Consider the following 14648-nt stretch of genomic DNA (forward strand, 5'->3'; position numbering starts at 1 on the left):
ATTGAGAATCTATTTTCTATTCAAAATGATTCTGGATTCATGATTCAAAGTCTATTTTTGAATTAGTACATATACTTCAGGATCTACTCCAGTCATCTGTGAGACTGGCTGAATTTCTTGCTGCTCCATTTGGCATTCTACAGAGTTAAAGAGCTAGCATTAGCACTTAGCAGGGAGTGACTGATTGGAAAAAAATAATAATTGATTTTTGGAAGTTATGAATCTATTTAAAATCTCAGAAACTAAAAATTGGATTTTTACATAAATCATTTTTTTTCCCAACCTCTAGTGCATGGGCACACACTAATGAATATCCTTTCCCCCTTTTCTATTTCCACTAATAATGTCTACTTTAAAGGCAGGGTTGGTCATTTTCTAAAACTAGCATAATTTTGAAAGTAGCATTCCCTCAGTGCGCCGTCTGCACCCCTCCCCTCTGTGCTCCCTCTAAAGCCACGCCCCCTCACTTACATGCACAAGCACCGTTGCTCCAGAAGCGGACCTCAGCTCATGCTTTGAGTGTGGGCTCGTGCAGTCATGGGGTCGAGAACGAGCAGGGAGACAGGGAGGCGTGATTGGTTCATCAGATTGGTACCTCGTGGCAGACATTGGTCAAAATTTGCTGCTTTGCTAAAGTGCTCATGATGGATTAAGCTGGGTCTTTGTATTATAGTCATAGGTAAGGTCTTTTAGCTGCTTTTTGTAAAGCGTCTTGAGATAACACTTGTTATGAATTGGCGCTATACAAATAAAGATTGAGTGATTGATTGAAAGTTTTTACAGGCTAACAACTGCTACAGATGACAGATTTTCTCTCTGTTCCTTTTTCAGAGAACCTGAGTTATTAATGTCTGTCAGGACCTAAAGACAATTTCAACCAAAATCTTAAAAAGTGTATCTGGAGAAAATGACCAACCCTGCCTTTAACTACTATCATAAAAGTATTTCTAATATTTATAAATCTGTGAAGGTTTTTTTAACTTTACAAACTACACCATACTACGAATCCAGTCTAATACAATAAATCTCTATTTTTTTTTAAGATGATAAGTTCTGCTTAAAATTCTTTGAGAGAGCGTCACAGGTTAGTTTTAGACGCTCCATGCTGTTGAATCATACTGCAGATGTTTCCATTAATGTTCCCATTAAATTCATATCAGAGAGAATTGGCTGCGTTAAAGACAAACACAAACTGAGTTTTGGATTTCATCCCCCAGCCTGTTAGAAATTCTGAGGATTTGAGAAATATGTTTTCAATTTTAGCCCCTTTAGAACGGTTTAATATTTGTGCATTATGAATCATGTAATGGTCCCTCTATAAAAATTAACTTAGATACAAGGTGTATGCTACTTTGTAAATTAAATGACTTACCTTTACTGACAGCCATATTTGAGTGTTGGAGAGAGTAGCTGATGTGTTTCTAAGCTGAAGAAGAAAAGTTTTTAGTCTGTCTGTGGAAACACTTCCTTAAAACTGCACGGAGCCTCACTCTGTTCACCTCTTCCAGCAGCAACAAAATTGCTACTTTTTCTGAAATGGACAAAGTCCAAGTGAAATAAAACTGCCTTTATAGCCCTGACCTAACTGTGTCATAAACCAATGTTCAGACTGAGTTATGTTTCTCTCTTTTCAATAATATATATATATACAGTGAAGGAAATAATTATTTAATCCCCTGCTGATTTTGTAAGTTTGCCAGATTTCAAAGAAGTGAGAGGTCTATAATTTTTATGGTACCTTTATTTTAACAAACAGAGACAGAATATATAAAAAAAAGTCCAGAAAAAAAAATTACATAAAGATATAAATTAATTTGCATTTGATCGAAGGAAATAAGTATTTGATCCCCATGCAGAACATGACTTAGTACTTGGTAGAGTGACCCTTGTTGGCAAGCACAGAAGTCAGACGATTGTTGTAGTTGGTCACCAGGTTTGTACACATCTCAGGAGGGATTTTGGTCCTCTCCTTTTGCAGATCTTTTCCAAATTCTGAAGGTTTCGAGGCTGTCACTTTGGAACTCGAACTTTCAGCTCCCTCCACAAATTTTTTAAAGGATAAAGGTCTGGAGACTGGCTAGGCCACTCCATGACCTTAATGTGCTTCTTCTTGAGCCACTGCTTTGTTGCCTTGGCCGTATGTTTCGGGTTGTTGTCATGCTGGAAGACCCATCCACGACCCGTCCTCAGTGCTCTGGCTGAGGAAAGGAGGTTCTTGTCCAAGATCTGACGGTACATGGCCCCATCCATCGGCCCCTCAATGCGTGAAGTTGTCCTGTACCCTTAGCAGAGAGACAGCCCCAAAGCATAATGTTTCCTCCTCCATGCTTGACGGTGTTCTTGGGTTGGTATTCAGCATTTCTCGCCCTCCAAACACAACAACTCCAGTTTATGCCAAAGAGTTGAATTTGGTCTCATCTGACCACACCACCTTCTCCCAAGCCTTCTCTGAATCATTTAGGTGTTCACTGGCAAACTTCAGACGGGCCAGTACATGTGCCTTCCTGAGCATGGGGACCTTGCGGGCACTGCAGGATTTCAATCCATTACGGCACAGTGTGTTCCCAATGGTTTTCTTGGTGACTGTGGTCCTAGCTGTCTTGAGATCATTACAAAGCTCCTCCCGTGTAGTTCTGGGCTGATTCCTCACCCTTCTCATGATCATCCTTGCCCTACGAGGCGAGATCTTGCATGGAGCTCCAGACAGAGGGCGATTGATGGTTATTTTAAATTTCTTCCATTTTCTTATAATTGCACCAACAGTTGTCTCCTTCTCAACAAGCTTCTTGCTGATGGTCTTGTAACCCATTCCAGCCTTGTGCAGGTCTACAATCTTGTCCCTGATGTCCTTTGAAAGTTCTTTGGTCTTGCCCATGGTGGTGGAGTGGTTGGAAAGGAAAAGATTGATTCTGTTGACATGTGTCTTTTTTACCCATAATGAGCAGTGATTAGGAGTACTTTAGGAGTTGGTTTGTAGGGGATCAAATACTTATTTCCTTCAATCAAATTCAAATTCATTTATAACTTTATACAATGTTTTTTTCTGGCCTTTTTTAAAATATTCTGTCTCTGTTTGTTAAAATAAAGGTACCATAAAAATGATAGACCGCTCACTTCTTTGTAATTGGTCAAACTTACAAAATCAGCAGGGGATCAAATAATTATTTCCTCCAATGTATATGTATATATTTTTTCACTTCTTTCATGTTTTCTTTGAGTTACTGACTTCTCTCTCTATTCAGGGAGTAACCTAGTGTTTCTCTATTTGCTGTCACTTTAACTAAACTTCATCTCAAAGGCAAAAAAAAATACTTCTTACTCCACTGAATTTATCAAAAATCTTTAGTTTGTCTGCTAGTTACTCCGATTCAGATTTAGATTCAGATTAATATTACAAAATATGATCAATACATTCATTTTCAAATGTGTCATTGTGGGAATTCACATGGGTATCCATCCATTATCAGTACTGCATTTCCCATTCGGGGTCACTGGGGCTGGAATCGATCCCAGCTGTCATTGGGTGAGAGGCGGGGTTACACCCTGGACTGTTCCCCAGCCAATCACAGAGCTGACATATCGAGACAGACAACCAGACACACTCACATTCACACCTACGGGGAATTTAGAGTTACCAGTTAACCTAACGAGCATGTCTTTGGACTGTGGGAGGAAGCCGTAGTACCCGGGGAGAACCCACACATGCACGGGGAGAACATGCAGACTCCACACAGAGAGGCTCCTGTCAGACGGGGATTCAAACCAGGACATTGTAATATAGATCTGTGTGTCGTCTGCGTAGTTATGATAACTTATTTAATTGTTTTCTATAATTTGAGCTAGTGGGAGTAATGTAGATGTTAAACAGAAGAGTCCAGAAATAATAATCTTTTATTTTGTTGATGAAACTGGATTCAGTCTCGTATCCCCTTTGGAAAAACAACAACAACTACACACTGTGTTACAACATTTTATTGAAATGATAAAGAAAGCACATTTTGGTTATTCACTTTGGCTCGAACACATTAACAAGATTTGTAGCATCCTCCAGTAAAAGAATAACAAACAACATTTACTTGAGAAAACCTCTTAATTTCTTAACTAACCTTAACCGGGTTACTTACAATATTTAATCAACGCTTAAGGATCTTTCTCTTAATGTTTACAACATTAACAACAACAGCAAGAAGCCACATGACACAATATGTGTATTTTTTTTATAATGTAAAGGTATTAAGACATTATTAACATGTTAACTGACTTAAAACTTAAATGCTATACTGTATTTGAGATCATGATGAAAGAACGATTATTTGTGTAAAAGAATACCCTTTTAATATAGTAGGGGAAATGCCTCTGACCTCAGGGGGAATGTAAAATAGTCACAGGAAGATGTTTATTTTGTCACCAAGTTTGTCCTCGCAGCAAGGATTCACCAAACATGTGTCTCGTGTGAAAGATAACATTCATTTTTGCAGAGTCAGATCAGTTTTAGACACTTAAATTGTAATGATGTTGAAGAATCATTTCAGCAATATTGAGCTGTTATTTTGTGTTCAATCTCTCACACCTTTATAAACACGATAAAATTCCAACCCTATCTGAAGGATTTCCATTAAATATCTGAACAATGCAGGGCTGTTCTCTGCATCTCTTCTAGCTATTTTTTCAATCATCTCATTCAGTAAAAGGTCCTTATCAAGTTGTTTGCCAATTGATGTTATTAATTTAGATAAATTCTCCACTTCCTCCCTCTCTTTCCTCATTTCCTCTTCTTTCTCTTTCAGGATTCTCTGTTTCTCCTCTTCAATCGCCCTCTCTACCTTCTGAAACATCTCAGTGGTGTAATGGTTTCCTGTGTTCTTTTCTGTTATTTTTCTGATCTTGTTGAGCAGCTCAGTGACCTGAGAACTATCAGAGAGGTTGTTATCAAAGACGTGGTACTGGTTGTTACATTTGGCCACAAGCTCCTGCAGGTCTTCGCTTTCCTTCAAGATCTCTTCGATAGGTTGCCCTCTGAGCTGGTCACCATGGGTAAAGAGAACCATGCTGTATTTGTTTGCTTCCTCTCCAAAGATTTTCTGAATCTTCTCCACCGTCTTCTGTATTTCTTCTGTGAATCGTTCCAGTTTGATGACAATCAGAAAGATATGTGGTCCAGGAGAAGCATAAGCCATACATCGGACGATATTTGCACGTGTCGTCACTGCGTCAGTATTGGTGTCAAACAGACCTGGAGTGTCGATGACAGAAACCTTCTGTCCATCCAGCTCACCATACGCCTTAGCGCAGCCTTCAGTCACAGATTTAAAGGAGAACCTTGATTTGAATTCTTCCTTTCCCAGGATGGTGTTCGCTGTGGCGCTCTTCCCAGCTCCGGTCTTCCCCACCATCACGATCCGGATCTCCTCATTATTGTACATGGTTGGTTCTGATTGGATGAGAGAAAATAAAGGAACAACATTAAGGACTATATGTGTCCATTTGATTATCTATACCTGATCTTATCCAATTATGCAGTTATTTGTGTTTTGTTTTTTTGAACAAATGGATTTCAGATTCAAAATTAAAACGTATCTGATCGCAGTAGACACGAGGTCCCAGCAAAAAAAAGTTTGGGAATGCTATGATATCCTACAAAACACAATTATAGCGTACGACACATGAAGATAGTGTACGATACAACCAAACTAAATTATACGACGCAACATGATGTGCAGGGGCGGATCCAGACTTCTTTGACTGGGGTGGCCCAACTGAGAAAGCGACTTATGCCGGAGCGGCCCAAAAGTGGAAACGTTTTCAAAAAATTCTGACTTTGTGACTGATAAACTGTGAAACTGTGTCTCTACACTGCAATAAACATGTGTCTTACACATCCAGGAGTAAGGCTGCTTCATGCTGGCACTACTCTTTCAAATTCTGTCTTTTAATCACAACAATAAAACATCCCTGAAACATGGGAAAGATTCAGAAACATCTCAACCTACTACCAAAGCATGACCTTTTCTTACTTCTACCTTATCAGGGCATATTAAGCAAAGCATATCAAGATCATGATTCATGTTCACAACTTCCTAACTTTCAGCGTCTGTGCTCTCCTGCTCTCGGCTAATAAATGAACCAGTGGGAATTAATATTATCTTCTTATTCACACTCAAGCATTGGATGCAACAAAGACAATTCAACAACTTCCTCTCTTTCTCCCAATAAGCAGTAATTAGGAAGGTATTTAGGAAACCGCCTAGTTACAAGTTACACCTACACACTACGAATCCAGTCTAATACAATAAATCCCTCTTTTTTTTAAGATGATAAGTTCTGGTTAAAATTATTTGAGAGAGCGTCACAGGTTAGTTTTAGACACTCCATGCTGTTGAATCATACTGCAGATGTTTCCATTAATGTTCCCATTTAAATTCATATCAGAGAGGATTGACTGCGTTAAAGACAAACACAAACTGAGTTTTGAATTTCATCCCCCAGCCTGTTAGAAATTCTGAGGATTTAAGAAATATGTTTTCCATTGTAGCCCCTTTAGAACGGTTTAATATTTGTGCATTATGAATCATGTAATGGTCCCTCTATAAACATTAACTTAGATACAAGGTGTATGCTACTTTATAAATTAAATGACTTACCTTTACTGACAGCCATATTTGAGTGTTGGAGAGAGTAGCTGATGTGTTTCTAAGCTGAAGAAGAAAAGTTTTTAGTCTGTCTGTGGAAACACTTCCTTAAAACTGCACGGAGCCTCACCCTGTTCACCTCTCCCAGAAGCATTTCTTCTTCTTCTTCTTCTTCTTCTTCTTCTTCTTTGGATTTTATTGGCAGCTGGCATCCAAAAAGTTGCATTACTGCCATCTGCTGGATTTAATTATTACTCACTTTTCTAAATCCTCCTCAATAAACCTAAACAAGCATCTTCGTCCTCTCCCTCTCTCCCCACACTCCAAAATACTTTTTAAATCTCTTCTTACGAGTCCCTCTCTCTCCATTTCTGACATCATGTTCTGTCTATGTGCTAAATACTTTCTACATTTAATAACTATGTTCAACTGTTTCTGCTAGATTGCATACCTCACAAAGACTGGATGAATGTTTTCCAGTGACATGTAGAGAGCTATTTAAATGACTGTGACTGATTCTTAACCTGGACATTACGACCTCCTCTCTTCTGTTGCTCCCTCTGTATTTTACTTTATCTATTTCCCTCTGAATTGAATATAAATGTCTTCCCTTTGTCTGATTGTTCCGATATTGTTGCCATTCCTGTTTGATTTTACTCCATGTGACTTGTTTCCCCTCTGACTTAGATCATTTGATGTTAATATCAATCCTCTCTTTCTTTACAGCTTCCTTTGCCAACCTGTCCACCTTTTCATTTCCTGCTATACCTGAATGTTCTGGAACCCACATGAACATCACATCTGTCCCTGTTTAACCACCTGGGAATGTGTAAATATGATTTCATATAATACATCTTGACGACTGTGAGATGATCCTGATTGAATACTGTATAAAGCGCTGACTGAATCACTGCATATCAGCACTTTCCTTCCTTTCATTTGCTCAACACATTCTAATGCAACTAAAATGGCGTACAACTCTACTGTGTACACGTTCAGGAAATCTGACGTTCTCTTCACTACTTCAACCTTGAACCTTTTGGGATAAACGCAGCTGATCCTGTTGCATTTGTCATCGGGTCTTTAGATCCATCTGTGAATACTTGTACATGATCTCCATATCTCTGTTCTATGTGTTCATAGAATTCACTAACTAAATCAACATTTCTTTTTCTTTCCTTTATCTTTAGTAACTCCAAGTCTACTTCAGCTGTCTCAAGCAGCCACATTGGAACTGGTGGCCATAAAACAGCTGGACTGATATCCTTGTCATACACTCCCATATCTCTCGCCACTCTATCCCCGATCCATCCAAAACTGGACTTTATTGTTCTCTCTTTTTCCCAGCAATCCTTTAACACTGCTTTTGTTGGGTGACTTTCTCCAAGTCCTCTCAAGTTCAGCCAATAATTTGCTAATAGCTGTTTCCTCCTTAAACATAGTGGCATCTCTCCTACTTCTACCTGAAGTGCACATATTGGAGATGATTTCACTGCCCCACCACATATCCTAAGAGCCTGTGCCTGAATCATTTCTAACTTTGCAAGTGTTGTCTTTGCTGCAGATCCATATACCACACTCCCATACTCAATCCTAGTTCTAATTAACGCCACATATATATATTTTAAGGCAGCAACATCAGCTCCCCAATCCATTCCTACAAGACATCTCATTACATTTATTACTTTTTTGCATTTATCAACAATATTCCTGATGTGTTCCTTCCATGTCAACCGGACATTAAAAAATACCCCTAAAAAACTAAATGAGTCAACTCGTTCTATCTTATTTCCAAACAATGTCAAACCAATATTCTCCCCAATTTTCTTTCGAGAAAAGAACATGATCTTTGTTTGTTCCACAGAAAATGTCATTCCCCACTTTAATCCCCACTTCTCAACTAAACTGATCCCTTTCTAAATTTTATTTACAATAAATTGTATATTCTTTCCTTTTTTCCACAATGCTCCATCATCCACAAACAATGACCTTCCTATATCTGCTGGGATATTATCAAATATATCATTTATCATAATTGAAAATAAAATCGGACTTATCACACTTCCCTGTGGTGTTCCATTCTCTACAACATACTTTTTAGAATCTAAAGTGTCATCAACTCCGCGAATGAATATGGCCAGTTGCGCAACATCTGTAATGTCCGTGCTTTCATCAATTGCAACTGAAAACGCAATAAATGATTTTACTTTGTGCTTCAATTGGCTGTCCAAATCTGCCGAAAGATCAGAAATCCTGTCTGCAATTGTGTTTCTTGTCAGGCTGATATTTGCAAAAGCCTGACGCTTTTCAGGGCACACGAGCTCTGCAGCCTTCAGCATGCATGTCTTCACAAATTCACCATCACAAAATGGTTTTGAAGTCGTTGCAATTTCATAAGCAATAAGGTAGCTGGCTTTCACTGCAGCATCATTGATTTCTCTGCTGTGACTAAACACAGACTGCTGTTTCTTCAGACAGGCCAACAGTTCATTAACTTTATTTATTCTCTGTTGTCCTTGCAAGTGGTGGTATTTGTCAGCATGAAGGGTCTCATAGTGGCGCCGAAGGTTGTATTCTTTCAGCACTGAAACATGCTGTGAGCACACCAAACACACAGGTTTCCCATTTACTTCCGTGAATAAAAAGGACGATGACCATTTTTCTTGGAAAACTCTGTGTCCACTTTTCGTCTTTTTGACATTTTGGGGCAATGAGAGTGCCAAAGCGCATAATGTTGAAAGTATAAGGCAGAACGACAAGGTAGCTCCGGGCAAGCCGTACTACCTGTTTATACTTGCTCCCTGCTCAGCCCCGGTATAAAGTTTGCTTGCTTAACATAATTGCTATTGCGACATCTAGTGGACACATTTAGAACAGCAGTTTCTTTCATTGAAAAATAGCAGCTCATTTTACGTTACATTCCAAAACGACTTCCAGTTACACACAATTGTCCAGTAGTTCAATGTACGACAAATTAATCAGTGCCAGTCAATGCAATCCATGTAATGCTAGGAAGGATTTTTATTAAAAAAAATATATATATTTTTTTTTTTTACAATACTGTACTTCACAAAATCATGTCGCGGGCCGGATTAAACCCGTTCACGGGCCTGATCCGGCCCGCGGGCCGTACGTTTGACACCCCTGCTCTAAATGATTATTTTACTATTTCTACTGAAAAATAGTTACCGTAAAATCCAGAGTATAAGACACACTTTTAATACCTATTTTTTTGTCTTAAAAGTTGGCTGCGTCTTACACACCGGTGGGACCAATATACCAGTACAAAATACTGAAACATGCACCGTCATTACAGCGGGTGCAGCAGCCACTATCACTGTAACCTGACGTGATTAAAAACACATCCCCATTCAGTGTGTATTGAAAGCTGAGTGCACGCTGTGCTGGAAAAGAAAGCGACACAGACCAGGCTGGCTGCGCAACTTTTTCCACATCTTTTCTCCCTCACGAGGTCATAATCATGCATTTACAGAAACAGTGGTATAATGTTCCATAAATAAACCTTGTGCAGCGCTCTTTTGATTGAAAGAGTCCTATATTAAAGTTAAAGAGTGAGCAGCGGAGTCGGGCAGCGCGACTTGCAAGCTGGCAGGTCTGTGTTAGTGATGTGTCGGTCATTAACGATTCGTTCAAAACGAACGAATCATCTGGGAGAACGAACTGAACTGAATCACTTACTGAAAAGAGTCGTTCATTTCTCAACTTCAGTTGCCCTCTCCTCTCTTCCGTCTCGTGTCTCAAAGCTCCCGTTCACAGTACGTTCAGTGAACGAACTGAACGAGAGCTCCGACGTGAATCACTGAACGAACTGAACGAGAGCTCCGACGTGAATCACTGAACGAACTGAACGAGAGCTCCGACGTGAATCACTGAACGAACTGAGAGGGAGAGAGAGACTCAGAGCTCCCGTTCAGAATCAGTACACACAATCACTTTCACCACCCGTTTTTCATATTTTAGGTTTCACTACGCAAATAAAAGATGTACGCAAATAAATATTAGGTTATTAATTATTTTTAATTAGATAAAATGAAAACAATAAAAAATAAAAGTGAGAAACATAAATTACAGTGCATGGCCATGCATTTACATCTACAGTTAAGACATTAAACAAAGCTGCCTAATATATAATCATAGTTTGTTTAAATAAAGCAGCCCTTGCCGACAAAGTAGCCTAAATTAGCCTATATTATTATTTTAAAAATCTGCTTATATAATTTAAAATATAACTGTTCTGGTACAGGATATATTCGTTGCCATGCATATTTTCTGCATGTAGCCTATATTAAGTTAAATTAATTGTCATTCATGATAATTTTTGCAAACTGAAAGCTTCATAACAACAAGCACATACATTTTCGCGACACCCAGCTTAATTGTTATTAATTAATGATCGTACAAATCATTGACTGACTGGTGAAAGTGATTGTGTGTACTGATTCTGAACGGGAGCTCTGAGTCTCTCTCTCCCTCTCAGTTCGTTCAGTGATTCACGTCGGAGCTCTCGTTCAGTTCGTTCAGTGAACGAACTGAACGAACTGAACGAGAGCTCCGCCTCCTCTCTCTTCCTCTCAGTCAGTCAGTCAGTGAGTGATTTGTGTTCTGAACGTACTAAAACAGGGGTGTCAAACTCATTTTAGCTCAGGGGCCACATGGAGGATAATCTATTCCCAAGTGGGCCAGACCGGTAAAAATATGGCATGATTAAAAATAACGACAATTTCAGATTGTTTTCTTTGTTTTAATTTGGTCCAAAATAGTACAAGCACATTCAGAAAATGTATACATCACAAATAATCCTATTGCAAAAACACTTCAAATAAGTCGAAAATTGTGCAAAGTGTGCAATTTCAAGAACAATACCTCAGCGATTGGAACTTAAACTTCGTCTCAGTGTATCTACAAAGGCACACAACTTTGAGTCTCAGCCTATCTGAGATTGAACAAAATACAAACATCTCTTCTAGGTATCAAATACTTAATTTTGTCATTTCCACATATTAATCCTGGGCTAACCAAACCATACAAACTGAGGTAGAAACTATTCAATAAGGTTGAGTTACTCCTTGCCTTGTAGGCTACACTATTTATTGATAGAAAAATAAAAGCTGTGCATCAACCAAACTTATGAACTGAAGTGACTGACATTATAATAGTAAATCCCACACGATTCACTTTCATTAAATCTCCACAGAAGACATTCATGTTCACATCTATATCAGAGTGCAGTGTCTCATGCAGCATTTTTAAGTGGGGTTACCCACTGTTTATTTTACTCCTGAAACCTGGCATCTTTTAGCTTTCACAAGTGCATCAATATCAGGCGTCACATCCTGAGTGGCAGCCAATTTCAGAATTTCAATCAAGTGCTTGTGCGTGAGCTTTGAGCGCAGCTTTTTTTTTTTTTTTTTTAATTTTTTACAATACTGTACTTCACAAAATCATCTCGAGGGCCGGATTAAACCCGTTCGCGGGCATGATCTGATACGTTTGACACCCCTGCTCTAGGGGGGGGGGGTGTCAGTCAGACATGTAGTGGAAAAATACTGTGCTTACTTATGCTGTTTATTTGTGACCGTACATAACCTCAGTCACACTGACTTCAGGGTTCCCACTCTTTTCCATAGATCCTTTTCCAGGACTTTTCCAGGACATTTTCAGCGATGATGAAGTTGGTATGACAGTCTGTGATCTTGTGACACCAACATGAAGTGTAGTCTTTAAAGGCTTTAGTGATTTTTCACCCTTAAATGTAATATAAATCAAGTATCTCCTCTGAAAATAACTCTGTGAGTCATGACTGAAGAAGAAGGCGTGAATCTGTACATTAGCCCTCGCACCCAGCTGTATTACAATGCATATACACAAGTAATCACCAACAACTGCTTTCTTCAATTCTAACAGTTTAATTAACAAAGCCACATCAATCAAAATCAATTAAACTCAATCAACAACAGCTATTACAAGCTAATCTAAAGCAAACACTATGGAATGAGGTGTGTAGTTGTGTGTGTGTGTGTGTGTGTGTGTGTGTGTGTGTGTGTGTGTGTGTGTGTGTGTGAGAGAGAGAGAAGGCAAGATGATGGTGTGGACGTGTGGTCACCTCACTTGTAGGATGGCGGTCACCGAACAAAGACGGCCTTCTGGCGTGGTATGATTTCATACACCAGGGGTGTCAAACGTACGGCCCGCGGGCCGGATCAGGCCCGCGAACGGGTTTAATCCGGCCCGCGAGATGATTTTGTGAAGTACAGTATTGTAAAAAAAACAAAAAACAGACAGGATTTCTGATCTTTCGGCAGATTTGGACAGCCAATTGAAGCACAAAGTAAAATCATTTATTGCGTTTTCAGTTGCAATTGATGAAAGCACGGACATTACAGATGTTGCGCAACTGGCCATATTCATTCGCGGAGTTGATGACACTTTGACCATCACAGAGGAGTTTGTGGAGTTGGTGCCAATGATGGATACCACAACAGCGGCTGATATTTTCACCGCCCTCATCGGAGCATTGGACAGGGTCGGAGTGGACTGGTCCCGCGCTGTCAGCCTGGCTACAGATGGTGCGCCGTCAATGATTGGGAAAAAAGCGGGTGTTGTGACAACATTCAAAGAGAAAGTGCAGACTGCAAATGGAGGACGTGATTTTTGGACTTTTCACTGTATTTTGCATCAGGAGGCATTGTGTTGCAAGTCATTAAAGATGGATAACGTCATGAAGGTGGTCGTCCAAACTGTTAATTTCATCCGATCGAGAGGCCTGAATCACCGTCAGTTTGACAGCCTTCTCAGAGAGAACGACCACAACCATGGCCTGCCATACCACACCGAGGTAAGATGGTTAAGCCGAGGTGCTGTGCTGAGGCGTTTCTTTGATTTACGAGGGGAAATTGAAGAGTTCATGGAAAAAAAGGGAAAACCAGTGGTAGAATTTCAGTCCACAGAATGGATGCAGGACCTTGCCTTTATGGTGGATATCACACAGCACGCGAATAACTTGAACAAAATGATGCAAGGGCGCAACAGAGTTGTCACACAGTATTATGACAGTCTATGTGCGTTCAAGCTGTCATTGTGGGAGATACAACTCGCGGGTGGTGATGCTTCTCACTTTCCTTGTCTGAAAGATGTATGCGCGACCCAACATGCTGCACACATGAAGCGGTTCAAAGACAAAATAACAGGACTATTGCGGGAGTTTGAACAACGCTTTCAGATTTTTGGTGAACTGGAAAAAGACTTCAAAGTTTTTTGCTCACCATTCACCGCGAATGCCGCAGATCTGCCCGTCAACATTCAACTTGAAATAATAGACTTGCAGTGTGATTCAGATTTGAAGGGCAAATTTGCCGCAGCTGGCTTGGACACATTTTATCAGAATCTCTTGCCAGGTTACCCCAACTTGACAGCCCTTGCTGCAAAGGTGTTGTGCATGTTTGGAACCACATATCTTTGTGAGCAAGTGTTCTCTGTAATGAGCATCAATAAAACAAAGCTGCGCTCAAAGCTCACGCACAAGCACTTGATTGAAATTCTGAAATTGGCTGCCACTCAGGATGTGACGCCTGATATTGATGCACTTGTGAAAGCTAAAAGATGCCAGGTTTCAGGAGTAAAATAAACAGTGGGTAACCCCACTTAAAAATGCTGCATGAGACACTGCACCCTGATATAGATGTGAACATGAACGTCTTCTGTGGAGATTTAATGAAAGTGAATCGTGTGGGATTTACTATAATAATGTCAGTCACTTCAGTTCATAAATTTGGTTGATGCACAGCTTTTATTTTTCTATCAATAAATAGTGTAGCCTACAAGGCAAGGAGTAACTCAACCTTATTGAATAGTTTCTACCTCAGTTTGTATGGTTTGGTTAGCCCAGGATTAATATGTGGAAATGACAAAATTAAGTATTTGATACCTAGAAGAGATGTTTGTATTTTGTTCAATCTCAGATAGGCTGAGACTCAAAGTTGTGTGCCTTTGTAGATACAC

General features: G+C 39.6%; 2 protein-coding genes and 1 long non-coding RNA gene across 3 annotated transcripts in view; 2 read left to right on the forward strand and 1 right to left on the reverse strand.

The window, feature by feature from the left end:
• The window catches only part of LOC110001212 (axoneme-associated protein mst101(2)-like), a 52499-nt gene that overhangs the window by 32512 nt on the left and 5339 nt on the right, over positions 1-14648 (forward strand). The gene's annotated exons all lie outside the window — the stretch shown is intronic.
• Positions 3958-6800, reverse strand: LOC136178973 (GTPase IMAP family member 9-like). The gene is made up of 2 exons (XM_065953543.1): positions 6642-6800; positions 3958-5431 (listed from the first exon to the last, which is right to left on the reverse strand). Exons 1-2 carry the CDS (start codon positions 6655-6657, stop codon positions 4557-4559), a joined length of 891 nt encoding a protein of 296 aa, XP_065809615.1. The 5' UTR covers positions 6658-6800; the 3' UTR covers positions 3958-4556.
• LOC136178974 (uncharacterized) lies at positions 6887-8690 on the forward strand. Its single transcript, XR_010666287.1, has 2 exons — positions 6887-7458; positions 7820-8690. It is a non-coding gene; the product is annotated as an uncharacterized lncRNA (long non-coding RNA).

This window comes from Labrus bergylta, chromosome 4 (assembly GCF_963930695.1).
Source record: "Labrus bergylta chromosome 4, fLabBer1.1, whole genome shotgun sequence".
In the NCBI taxonomy this organism is placed as follows: domain Eukaryota; kingdom Metazoa; phylum Chordata; class Actinopteri; order Labriformes; family Labridae; genus Labrus; species Labrus bergylta.